Genomic DNA, 12,581 nt, shown 5'->3' on the forward strand with positions numbered 1-12,581 from the left:
AATGCCTGAAAGCAACTTACCTCCCCCACACCAGTCTGCAGAATTTTCAGTCCAGTTGTTTTTTCAAGCTTCTCTTTGTTTATGGCTGTAAGGAAAAATGAAGATTGAGAGAGTTAAAGGAAAGCTGGAATATGTATGATTTTACAGCATTTCCCACCAACCTTATTTCCTTCATCAATATATTCATGACCTTTCCTACCTATTCCATCTATGGAATACCTTTCCCTGAGAGCAACTCTGCTAGTCACTTTTTTGGAATGCATATTTATGCTATTAATTGCTCATCATTATGTGAAAAAGAAAGCCAAACTAATTCTATTTTCCACAATAATTCACACACTTAACACAGATACACAATTTGTTTGGAAAGTTCTTTTCTGAGGATACTTCCCACTTGCTGGCATTGAAGAGCAGAGCAGTAATTTACCATGAGAACAGCACTGTCACTGTGTAGGACTTTTGACAGGAGATACAGACTCTTATCTCACAGGTAAAATAAAGAGTTTATTTCACACCACCAGGATGCAATGAACATTTTTTTTTAAATTAGTTTTTTCTCTTTATCAGCATCTATATCACTAAAAGCATTAAAAACTAAAATAAAGCAAGCCAGCATAAAGCAGTTAAATAAAGGTAATAATCATTAAGACTACAATCATACTTGCAACCCAAACACGCTCAGGGCATGGGCTTGAGCACTGCTGTACAATTGTCCATTCCCTCAAACCTATGGTCTGATATGTTTTGGCCTGTGACTGTCAGCAGCCTCAAAAAACAGTGCTCAACCACAGCTCTGGGAACAGCACAAGGATGAGATTATTCCTAGCTGAGTGTATGGGTACTGCCATCCCATTCTGGATGGGGGGATTTTCACCTTCTCGATGCAAACTTTGTCAGTTGGACTTGTGGCCAAAACCCAGGCACCTGGCTTGATTTATTTATGAGTAGCAATGAAGCCTGGCAGCCTTGTTAACCTCTCCTTCCTTTAGCTGCCTGTAATCCAAGTGAGTCATCTGGGTTCTCTCTGCTGTCTTTGGAAAGGGATGCACATTTAATGTGGTGAGTCATCCCACACATCTTACACATATCTGCAGGCACCTAACTCTTCTTTGATTATGAACAAAATTTGATAGATGCAGCTTCTCAATTTTGGATGCCTGAAGCAAACCTTCCAATCAGAAAGGTCAAGAAGTGCTGGGACATACTGCACACTGTAAATTTACAGGAAAATACTTAAGGGAATTAACTTTTTTTTTTCTTAATTTGTGAAAAGTTCCCTTTAATTGTTGCCATTTGAAACATTTAAAAGAGCTCAGGTTTCAGAAGACATTTCTTGAAGATTATTCTGAACTGATACGTTATTGAGTTTGTCCAAAGTGCAACATAAATGAGTCACATTTATTCTAGAGGTTAAGTTGGATCATTAGGCTCCATCTCACCACTTATGGAAAGATTTTTGTAAGAGTTTTTACATGCAAAGACTCAAGAAGTTACACCTCTAGCAATTCTAACACAGAAAAACTTTTCTGACTGCCTTATGCAAGGGGTGAATATTGCCCTCAATTCAAGCAAAGAAGAAATCTCTGCACACATTTTAGACCCAGACACTTTTATTTTTGCATCTTTTTAATATGCTGATTAAGCAGAGAGGAACCTGGAGTCCCAAGCTAAGAAAGCTTAAATGCATGTTTTGCTGAATGAGGACCTAAAACCTGCATGCAATACTCACATACTTAACACCTGTGCCATGTTTATACATTCACAAGCAAATTTATTCCACACAAAGCCAAAGGGAACATGGGAAGGCAAGTTGACAGAAACATGAAATTTGAGACCACGTTTTGCAGTGTTGTATATCTTGTGCAGTATGAATTTCCAAAACAATCAGAAAGTCTTTGAAAAGATATGCTATGCTACCACACTGACCACCATGCACCCAGAAAACACATTAAAGGCAGATTTCTACCAAGTGCAAAAATTGAAGATTTATAAAATGAGAAAGTTCCATAGCCTCCTTCAAAGAAACTGAATGGTCCAACAAAGGATTCCCTGGCAGCTTAGGATAAAGAAAACTGCACAGCAGAGTGGCTGCAAAATAAATGGCTATAAGTAAACAACAAAGCTTAAATCCCACTGTGTAATTTCTTACCACATGAACAGTTAATAGAAAATATTGGGTCTGCTGAATCGCTGAATTTTATAATTACTATTACAGATTTGACCTCCTTTTCATAGGTTTCCTGCAGACATTAATTATTGAAGCTTTGATATTAAAAAACAACCACAAAAAAAGGCTTATTTAATATCCCTGCTTTCCCCCTTGATATTGGCTGAAACACAAAGGACAGGTCTGACAGCCATGCTAACACAAACCCTGCCAAAATTAGGAGGCATGAAGGCACGAGGTGTTATTGATTAAATCATAAGCGGAAAATGGTCAAGCCCAGGCTCTGTCAGGCTGCGGAGACAGACACGGCCGACAGTCTCCGGCGAGCTCACTCCAGGCGTGTGCAGCAGAGAATTTTAGCTAACCTTGAACTCCACAAGCTGCCCAGGAAGGTCAAGAAATTCTGTCAAAAATGGTGCTGAAGCTGAAACAGTAACCACGGATCAAGCAGCTGCTTCAAGCTGTGGAATGGTGAATACAAGCACTTAACCTTTTCTATGCAGGGCTATAAGGGAGAACTTAAAAGAAGACAAAGTCAATATAGATAGATGGAAGAAGTGGTGGGAAAACGTATTTGGATATTAACAAGCTACTAATTCTCTGAAAACTGGCCCAAATTTTTAAAAAATATTTGAATGTACTAACTGCTAGCTCTTATTCAAATACCAGTATACAGCAGCTGATATTTCAGTTGCAAATTTTATAAAAGTAGAAATTACAATTCTGGGTAACATGGTATATTGCACATTTCATCGAAGTTATTTTTTTACAGTCACAGTTTAAAGTCCTATAATACTAATGGAGAACTGACAAACTCATCAGCAAAGAGGCACAATAAAAACAGCTATTCAAAATTAAAAAAAAAAAAGAAAAGGAAAAGAAAAAATACCCCAACCAAATCCCTCTCAAACCAGTTAGCAACACAAAAAATCCATTTTTTAATCTTACACTGAAACAAAAACGGCTTCCAAACACACAAAAACAGAGGCCTTTAAATTAAATTCACTAGATGAAGGATATGCAAATTACCTGAAGAAGCGAAGCCCTATAATGTTCTCAAAATTCTGCAATAGCCTATTTAATTAGTATTTTAATTTATCAGAATAATTCTTTGCACTTGACAATTTATGCAGTATTCCATATAATTAAGCACGTAGCTACAGTGGAATAATTTTGCCTACTCTCTGTATACCAGTTATTTTAACCTGAAAGAATCTGTGGAAGTCTCTTCTGTGATCTAAATTACAATGGGGACAACTTAATGGCTTTGCTCTATTAGAGAGCATGATGAGGGTGTTACTGAGTGTTTAAGGGTAAGGATTGTCACTGCTCAGTCTTCACCAACCTGAGGGAGGTCTGATGTGTTTTCTGAGGGCAAACGTTTATTTCTTTAGCAAAGTTATCTGTCAGTGGCTTAGTCAGGAATTGGAGTGTGTAGGTTTGGCAGGTTTAACCTCAGAGTCCATCAGTTATTAGAAGGAACAAGTTATGGAGGGCTCTGAGCAGAGCTCCAGTCTCATTACTGCACTTCTGGAAGGAGGTTTTTTATCTAGCAGGCTGCCAAGCACAGCTGCACCCTCCAGCTGACTCGTGGGAGCACACACTGGCACGAGAGAGGGGAAGGGAACCACGTTCAGCAGGGTTTCAGCAGGAAGACTCTCCAGTTTGTCTCCCAGGCTGTTGCAGGATTTACCTGCCCCAAAGAAGAAACAACCCTTAAATATGAAAAATGTTTCTGGGAAGATGGCATCACTCACAAGGAAAACTTGATTTTTGGGGCATATCTGACTTGGAGTGTGTATTGCATTTAATTGAATGTAGGGAAAAAAGGATGTATGGGCATATGATTCCCCTGACCTCTATTACCTGCTCATTTTAGAATGAGCCAATTCATGCTCTAGACTCACTAACTATATGGACTGGACCTCCAGTCAATAAATTGAAGGCAACTAATTCAGATTTACTGTAGCTGTCAGATGAATTCTACAACTACTGTTTTCTTCCTATCAGCTTGTTGCAAAACTCCTTTCAAAGAGCCACATTTAGAAGAATTTAATTTCCTCTCCGAGGAAAGGAGGAAGGGAATTCCAGAGAGATGCTGCTTATTACAGTTTTTAGCTTTTTAAAAAGTATCTCTAAGACAAGGAAATGTTACATTTATTTACATAAAGCTGTATTTTGCTTTCTCCTCCCCTACAAGGAACCCTTGAATATTTGGAAAGTTTCTTCATAGCATGGTTCAGAGAGAGTGCCTTGGTCTTTGGCAGGGCCACACACTGTGCCATGCATATACACAGTAAGTCAAAAGCACAACATGGAATATTCAAAGTACATCAGCTCAGAACAAGAATGACCAAATCAAGTGGGCAGATAAAGTGAGAAGAAGGGTGTCTGTACTAAGTTTTACAACGCCATTAATGAGGAACAAGTACACAAGCTGCAGGCAGAAGGTATTTTGTCCTCCAATCTTTACAGGGTGAGGGCATGAGATAGATGCTTCATGTAACAGCTATTTAACTGGCAGCCAGGCCTGGAATGGAAATGGTTGCAGAAAAGTCAAAGCCACGTCGCTGTGCTAGCAACAGCCTGCTAAATACTATGTCATATTCAATTTTCAAGTCATTTTTCAAGTGATTTTAATTAGATATTGTTTCAATCTCATGTGCATTAATTTAATTTCTGATATCAACATTTCAGCTTTCAATCTGTTCAGATGCAGTACCTTGCTGCCTGGAGTAATTTAAAATATTGTTTGCATCTCCAGCAATTTTGAGAGCACACATCCTTTACAACCTGCTCTAGCCAATAAAACCAGCAGATGGAAATTCAGACCGTGCTCACCACTCCCTGTGCACCTTTGCGTTCTCACAGATTTTGGTATGAGGCAGCTAAATCTCCATGCTCACAATCAAGGAATTTTCCATCTCTGTTTGTATTTAATTCTGTACAAAAAATACACACAAAATCCCTTTGTCAGGGAAACAGCAACACTGCAAGTTTCCCTAAGAGGGAAATTGGACCATACTTGAAGAGCTGTATATTTTTTAAACTTATGCACTGAAACAATGTTGTTTTTCCCACTCTAAACCATCTGCCTCTTACACCCATGGCCAGGTAATCAAGGATAGAGCAGCAATGATTTTATACAGCAGGACCTCAGGTACCTATGTCCTTGCATAGTTTAGGGATGCATTTTAAACACATTCTTTCTGCATGACTGCTTGTATTGACTTATTTCCACTTGTTCAATAAATAACTGCTCAATTGTATGTCTTCCTTTGACTTTCCTTTAAAATGAGCACACTGCTATTCTAAAATCTGATATTTAAATATTAGCAAAGGAGTTTGGGATGTATGAAATTAGATTTTTCTATTTCTCTGGAGTTTTTTTTTTGCTTTGTGATGAGATCCATCTCTACAAACTTTGCTGTCTCAGCTAAGAAGTCAGTCAAATTCCCTGCCTTGTCAAGAGAAGTAAATAGATAGTAAATAGATATCACCAGAGATTTACTTATCCCATCCTGAGATTGGTATAATTTATTTTATTTATCTATATATCTATATAGATAGATATAATATGCCTAGAAAGGCTTGCTGTATCAACCAATCCTATTTCTTTTTTTTTTTTTTTTTGTTTCCACAGGTATTTCCTTGTAAAAAACACATGTACACAACCTCCAAAATACTTCAGCAGTAAAACATTTCAACAGACAATGCCATGGCTACAGAGAGAGATTTTTAAGGTGTGGTGTAAGGATGATTCTGTTTCTGAAGTATGAACAAACCCAGTTTATATGAATTAGAACTGTAGAAATGAAAAACCTTTATCTACCCTAAATACTTCTTTTTGGCAGAACTTCAGGAACCCATTATCAAAAAATATTCTCTTAAATAATATGAGCAGATTGGTTTCCATCAAAAGAAGAGTTTTGAGTAATAACAAAAATAACCATGCTCTGGATATGTATGTCTTGTTATATATTGTATAAATGGATATATGTGTGGATTTATGTATATATATATTGTTACATGTTGTATATGCTTTAGAAACACAAAATATATTTTAATGAATGCTTAACAGTGACAATTTTTAACACCACTGGCCATTTTAACAGTGACAATTCAATGCTGCACATTACTTGACAGAGTGCAATGCATGGATGTATAACAACTAGCTTGCATACTTAAAACACTTATCCATTATTTATAGCAAAAGTTGTACCAATTCACCCAGTGTTAGCAGAAAATGAAAAAAAGAAGTGTCATTCCACTTTTCACATCAAAATTTGTTCACATAAATATTCCTTGACAAGTATCAGCTCTGAACAGAAAACTCAGATGAAACAACCTGCAGGGTGTTGAGCTGAAACTGGAGCTGGTTCAGGTAGAACAAGGTGTGACTACCAGTGCAGTGCTTCTCTGCAGTCATTTCTGGGTGATTGCTAATATCTGGACCAACTATTAATTGTCATTTCAAAGTTCCCCTTAGCTTCATGTCAGAGTTCACCATCACATGTCCAACCTTAACATTTAAAAACCAGAAAGCAAGATTTGTGGTCCCAGGGGATGGGCAGGCAAGAAAAACCACCTGGGCCTTTCTTAGCTCTTCCCATGCAGAGCATACTTGGCCTCCTCACCTTCACCACCCTGTGAAAAGCAACAGTCCATAAGACAAGCTTAAGGCTACAGCTTTTTTCCTTTTAAATAGAAAAGTTTTTGGAATAACAATATAAAGGAACAGGTTTTCTGCCTTGTTTTATTTATAGTCAAAAATTCAACAGATTGCTTTAATTTTCTTGGGCTGAAAATACTACCAAAAAAAAAGAAAATCAAGCAGATAATAGCAGTAACTCAGCTTTTCAAAAGTAGCTAATATTCTGGTTTTGTATCTGCTTTTTCCTTCTATTTGAATAGCCTCTCTTTCCATATAACTCATTTTGATCTCTCAGGATATCCATTGCATCTCCTCTTTGTGATGAACTTTTTTTAAATAAGCAGAAAGAACCACAGAAGTCATCCAGAGGCTGATCCTTATGGCTGCAGCTCTGCAGAAATTCAGGAAACTCTGTTATCTGGAACTTAACTGACCTTCTGTGATTTCTTTAGAATAGATGATGTGTTACAAGGGCAAAGGAAAGGACTAAACCATCTCTCCAGAAGTCTACAAGATACTTTTTCTTGAGTTTTCATTACTTCTTAACACAAAAGGAATGGGCAGACTCAGGAAAATAAATCCAAAAATAGTTGTTGCACTTTTAAAGAAACAATCCACACCTCCCCTGGGGTGTACCTGGAAAGTACACTGACCCTCTTTCATATACATAATATTTTAAAATACTCATATCAGCCTCTAATTATTAATCTTCATCTTTGTTATGCTCTACTTTTTTATCATTCTCCTGCTTGCACCATTTTGAGTCTTAGCCTGAAACAGTAAGAAATGTATGAATTATTCTTCCACTTATTTAAAATTTGTCAAAATCTTTGGATCTGTGGTGCATTTGCGCTGGTTTATGAAAAATTTAACGGACACTACCACTAATTCTCAGCATGCCAAATGTTATTTTTAATAAATACACATTCAAGAACTGTCATTTTTTTCCCAGTCATTTCCTCAGTTAATAAAACAGCACCCTGTAGGTTCATTTCTTTAATGATCCAAAACACAACTTCGAGACATGTTATTTGTTATTCATCTACGACTACACTTAATGTCATCCTCGTGGCACAAATGTAACAGGACTGAGTCATAAAAACATTAGCAATATTTCAACTGACTGGCTCACTAAATCATGAATAGCACAGCTAATGCACAAGGTCATTCACTAACAAAATCTATTTGCTGTGCCTCAGAATAAAATGAAAATATTTATTACCAAGGATGCCACTAGTAACAAGAGTCACAATAAAGCTTTCAGATGAGAGTGAATAGGGATGGTGTTAACTTGCCCATTGTTTCTCAGAACAGTTTTTCAAAATTCTGCTTTCATGAAAATTCTGGAGGCTACTTCACTACCTTTAAAAGGAAAATCAGCAAGAATGGAAAACCCCTTATATTTCAGAAATACAGGCCAAATATTTTTTTAAGAATATAAACTTTAATCATGTCATAAAAATCCATTATTTTTATCCTTGGGTGGGTGAAGTGCAAAAAAGGAAGATAAATGCTTCCCTACAGAGATAACTGTGTCCTAAATGCATTTACAAGATTTGAATGTGCCTGTGTCTGCAGGTATGCACATTTGATGGGAATGAGAAGGATATAATAGGAAAGACCTGAGCGTGTGAAGGATGGCTGCTTTGCAGTACTCAAAATATTATGATTATTGCAACCTCCCCTACAATGCTTTCCCTGGCCAGAATCACTGTGCCAAAGGCACTTTGCAAACATGCTACTAAAAGGTGGCTCCTGTGCAAAAGAGCTTATATCTACCAAACAAGTGGAGACAGTAATTGGTGGCAGAGGGGTAGAGATAACAAGGAATGGATATTAGGCAAGAGAACAGCAGAATGCCAAAGCTGCCTCCATCCACAGAACATTCTTTCTCTTATTTTTTGGCATGGAAGTGATGTGTTCAGCTAAGCCTTATAAATCCTTTAAAAGCTGCAGCATTTTCACCGTTTCACTGTTAGGGGCAGAAGAGACTTATTGACAGGGTTTAAAGAAGAAATGGCAGGAAAGGACACTCTGATCAGCTGTCCCAGAAGTGCTGGAAGCAAAGGCAAAGCTTTCCCATTCTGTAAATGGTGTGATGGAGAGGTCTCTCCTCTATGGTAGGTTTAACCCAATGCTTATTGGAATGACTTTCTGCTGGCACCATCCCTCCTCTTTCCTCCTCTATGGAAACATTTTTTAGGACATCCCTTCAAAGGGTAGAAAAAGCTACCTGGGCTGTGCCACCCCCCATGGTGCCAGTTCCATCTGAGCAGGTTAAAAATCCAATTATAAACCTCTCATTGGGCAAAATGCTGTTCTTTGTCCCAGACCTGTGTGCTTTGTGTGAGAATCCTGCATCCCAAAAGCAAAGCATGTTGTCATTTTAAAAAAGAAATCATATGCAACTGCAGAAATATTCGAGCTAAAGAAGACAGGTGAATTGACAGTGAGAGGCTGTGGACTAATACTGTGAATCAGGAGTCTGCCCTGCTGATAAAACTGTTCACTGTCCATCAAAATGCCAGCTACACCCTCTTATGAGTAGCCCCTTATCCTTTGTATTTTCAAAATGTGCATCATTAGCAAAAAATCCGTTATTTAAACTAGTTGAAACTACTTGGTAAATTTAGACTGACATGTTTTAGAGAGTGACCACAGGAGCAGTTCACCAGCCAACACATGACAGCAGTAACCTCTCTCAAGGGTATGATAACCCCTTTCATTGGCACTGATACATTCAGAAGGAGACATTGGCCCACAGCCCTTATAAGACTGTCAGACTTGTATGGATTATGCAATTTAACACATAGAAATCATTACTGAATACAATTTTTGAGAAATGTAAATGAAATGCCTATCTGCTTTATGCATACGTGGTCACAGGTCACTATTTGAGTGCCAGCAATTTCAAGCAATTTCTGCATACTATTTTCAGAAAAAAATTAGCACAATAGCATTCTTATGGGGTGAAAATCTATAGGAGAGTTAAAAGCTCAGTGAAACATTTTCTGACTTCTGACTTCTGTGTCTGTCAGGCAGACACTGTCCTACCAAGACAGGCTCTAAAGTAAACCTAAGACTGTGAATAAAGCCATGCTTTCTCCTCCCTGTGCTGTGACCATAGCACAGGTTGGTTTCTAGGGTTTCCCCTTTATGGAAATATATGGAAACTAGCCTTAAAAGAAATATTTGCTGCTGAAAAAGAGAGGTGGCTATTGCAAGAGCCATATAGATAACGACTTCCTCGGGAAATAATTTTGTGAGAAAGTGGTTTGCATGTTTCCTCACCCTCTTGCTTTTGTAGACTGCTGGATCCATGTCTGATTTCTAAAGGAGAGCATGGAGTTTTGAAGATATTTTAAAATTCTTTTATATATCCATATCATCTATATCTATATCCCTATAGATCTATATTACACACCAGAGCCCTGTACTTGATAAATACCTACAATAATCTGCACACACACACACATAGCATATCTCAATGTAAGATGCATACATATAGCTTAGTCCATACTCTACAAAAGGAATACAGAACTGTAGTATAAACATAAATTAAGTATGAGGTATACATCTCCACCCATCAAGATTAATGTATATTATTATCCCTTGACCCCTTCTTAATGTTCCATTTTACCACATTTCTAAAATATTTATATCATACAGGGTGTTAAATTATAGCAATTAAGACTGTAGTATGGTTTTATTAATATTTCATCAAGAATGTTTCATAATTTGAATTTCCTTGGTGCCCTTCTGTTGCTTTGCTGAACACTGGGAATGAAGGGCATTTCTGTCTTTTTCTTCTTCATCTTTGCAGAACTTTACCAGCATTTTGCTTTTCTTAGCCAGATGCAGAGCTTTACAGCTACTGCCTTTTTACCTGGTGACTGATTCATGTAACAGTTTCAGGTTTGTTATGACCAGTTCTGTGTCTCCAACAAAATAAAGACATCAGCAAACCAGAGGTGGTCCAGAGAAGGGCCAATAAAGGGACTGAAACATGAATTCAAGCAGAGGCTCAGCCTGGGGTTTGTCCAGCAAAGACTTCACAGAAATCTAAATGGTAATTTGACTGCTGCTGGCTGCTTGGGCAGGATTATAAAAGAGACAGAGACAGAATTTTGCAGAGATTCACACCAAAAGGACTTGAGGCAAATTGCTACAAAGGAAATTCTGATTGGACAAAAGGAAAAAAATATTTTCTTAGTAAGTGATGACTAAGCACTGGGACAGGCTGCCACGAGAAGATGTAGAATTCATTCATATTTTCACAATTCAAGTGGAGCAGGGCCCCAAGAACACAAATTTCAAATTTAGCACTGCTTTAGAATGGTTGTTGGACCCAATGACCTCCAGAGGTCCCTTCTGACTTCAATTTTCCTGTGATTATAAAAAAATATATATATAAAAAACCATTAAAGACAATGATCTTCACAAGAAACTATTATTTCATCCCAACATTTCTGAAGTACTGACTAACCCTTCCTTGAAATAGGTACTACATGTTTTTCTAAAGAAAGGCTGCTGTTCTCAAAAGTACCATCATCTGTCAGATCCAGCAGTTTTATTTCTGGATCAGTTTGTTCTTATGCAGCCAAGCACTTTAGGGCATGTTCAGCTGATGAATCACAACCCAAAAGCACTGGAGTGAAGAAGAGAAAGTGAAAAATTTGGGAAAATTCAAAACCAACTAATATTTGGGGCATACAAATCTTCATGGTCATCACAGCAGAGCTGAACTAGGCTATGACAGCAAAACTGGAGATACTGCAAGGATTAAAAATTGGAACATTATGTGAATAGTGAAAAAAATAAAAGAGAAGTATTTTGAGAAAAGAAAGGTCTCTTCTTGAAGCAGGGTGATGTCACTGCATAAATGGCAGGTGGGTAAAGGGCAGAGTGAGTTTTATCTCAGCCAAAGCACGAGGCAAACAGACACCAAGGGAGAGGAGAGAGAGGGAGCCATGGGAAATGCAGAGGGTTGGGGGTAAGGAAAAAACTACTCAGGACTTCAGATTAGGTTTGGCCACTCCCTGCACTTTCCAATCTGAAATTCAATGGCAGTTTCCAAATGTAGTTTTAGATATCTGAAAATCAGGCATTTAGTTAAAGTTGCTTTGCTACTTCCCTTATAGCTGATAGAGAGAGGCATTTCTAGAGAGTGCTTCATCCTCTCTGAGGAAGACACAATTCACATACAAACAGCCATGATACCCCAAAAGCAGCTGGGGGCTGATGCAAAGACTCCAGGAACTGATTTTCATGATACAGAAGTAGGTAGGTGATCTTTCAAGGAAGAGGGATATCAAATTAATGGGTAGAAAATCGACACAGAAAAAAGGAGAAATCTCTCCTAACCAAAGGCTGAGTCACCCAGACTACAACAAGAATCTCTACTATTTTAGAGTGGTGATTTCCTAGGAGTCTGAAAGTGCAATTTCAAATGCAAAAGTAATTTTGGATTTTATCCTAAAAAAAACCCCAAAAAACCCAGTATTTCTTCTCCATTCATATAATTTAAAAATTTTATACGGTCTAGAATATAACATAGTAGTGAGTAATACTAACAGAGAGTGATAAAATTGACCTAGAAAAAATCAAAGTGAGAGAATAGAAGACTTAAAATAACAGTTGTAAAATATTTCATTAATTTTAAAATATCGAGAATGGTTTTTACTAAGTACAGACTACAGCATCCTATTTTTGTTTTCTGAATGATTAAAGTGGTTTTTTGTACTGCAATTATGCTACAAA

At 37.5% G+C, this 12,581-nt stretch overlaps 1 protein-coding gene across 1 annotated transcript in view; it reads right to left on the reverse strand.

Annotated features, from left to right (window-relative positions):
* Nucleotides 1-12,581, reverse strand: part of PTPRN2 (protein tyrosine phosphatase receptor type N2) — a 634,616-nt gene that overhangs the window by 236,099 nt on the left and 385,936 nt on the right. The window contains exon 12 of the mRNA XM_059839742.1: nucleotides 21-85. Within this exon, the coding sequence (XP_059695725.1) occupies nucleotides 21-85 (65 nt within the window). The remainder of the gene's footprint in view (nucleotides 1-20; nucleotides 86-12,581) is intronic.

This window comes from Haemorhous mexicanus, chromosome 1 (genome assembly GCF_027477595.1).
Source record: "Haemorhous mexicanus isolate bHaeMex1 chromosome 1, bHaeMex1.pri, whole genome shotgun sequence".
NCBI lineage: Eukaryota > Metazoa > Chordata > Aves > Passeriformes > Fringillidae > Haemorhous > Haemorhous mexicanus.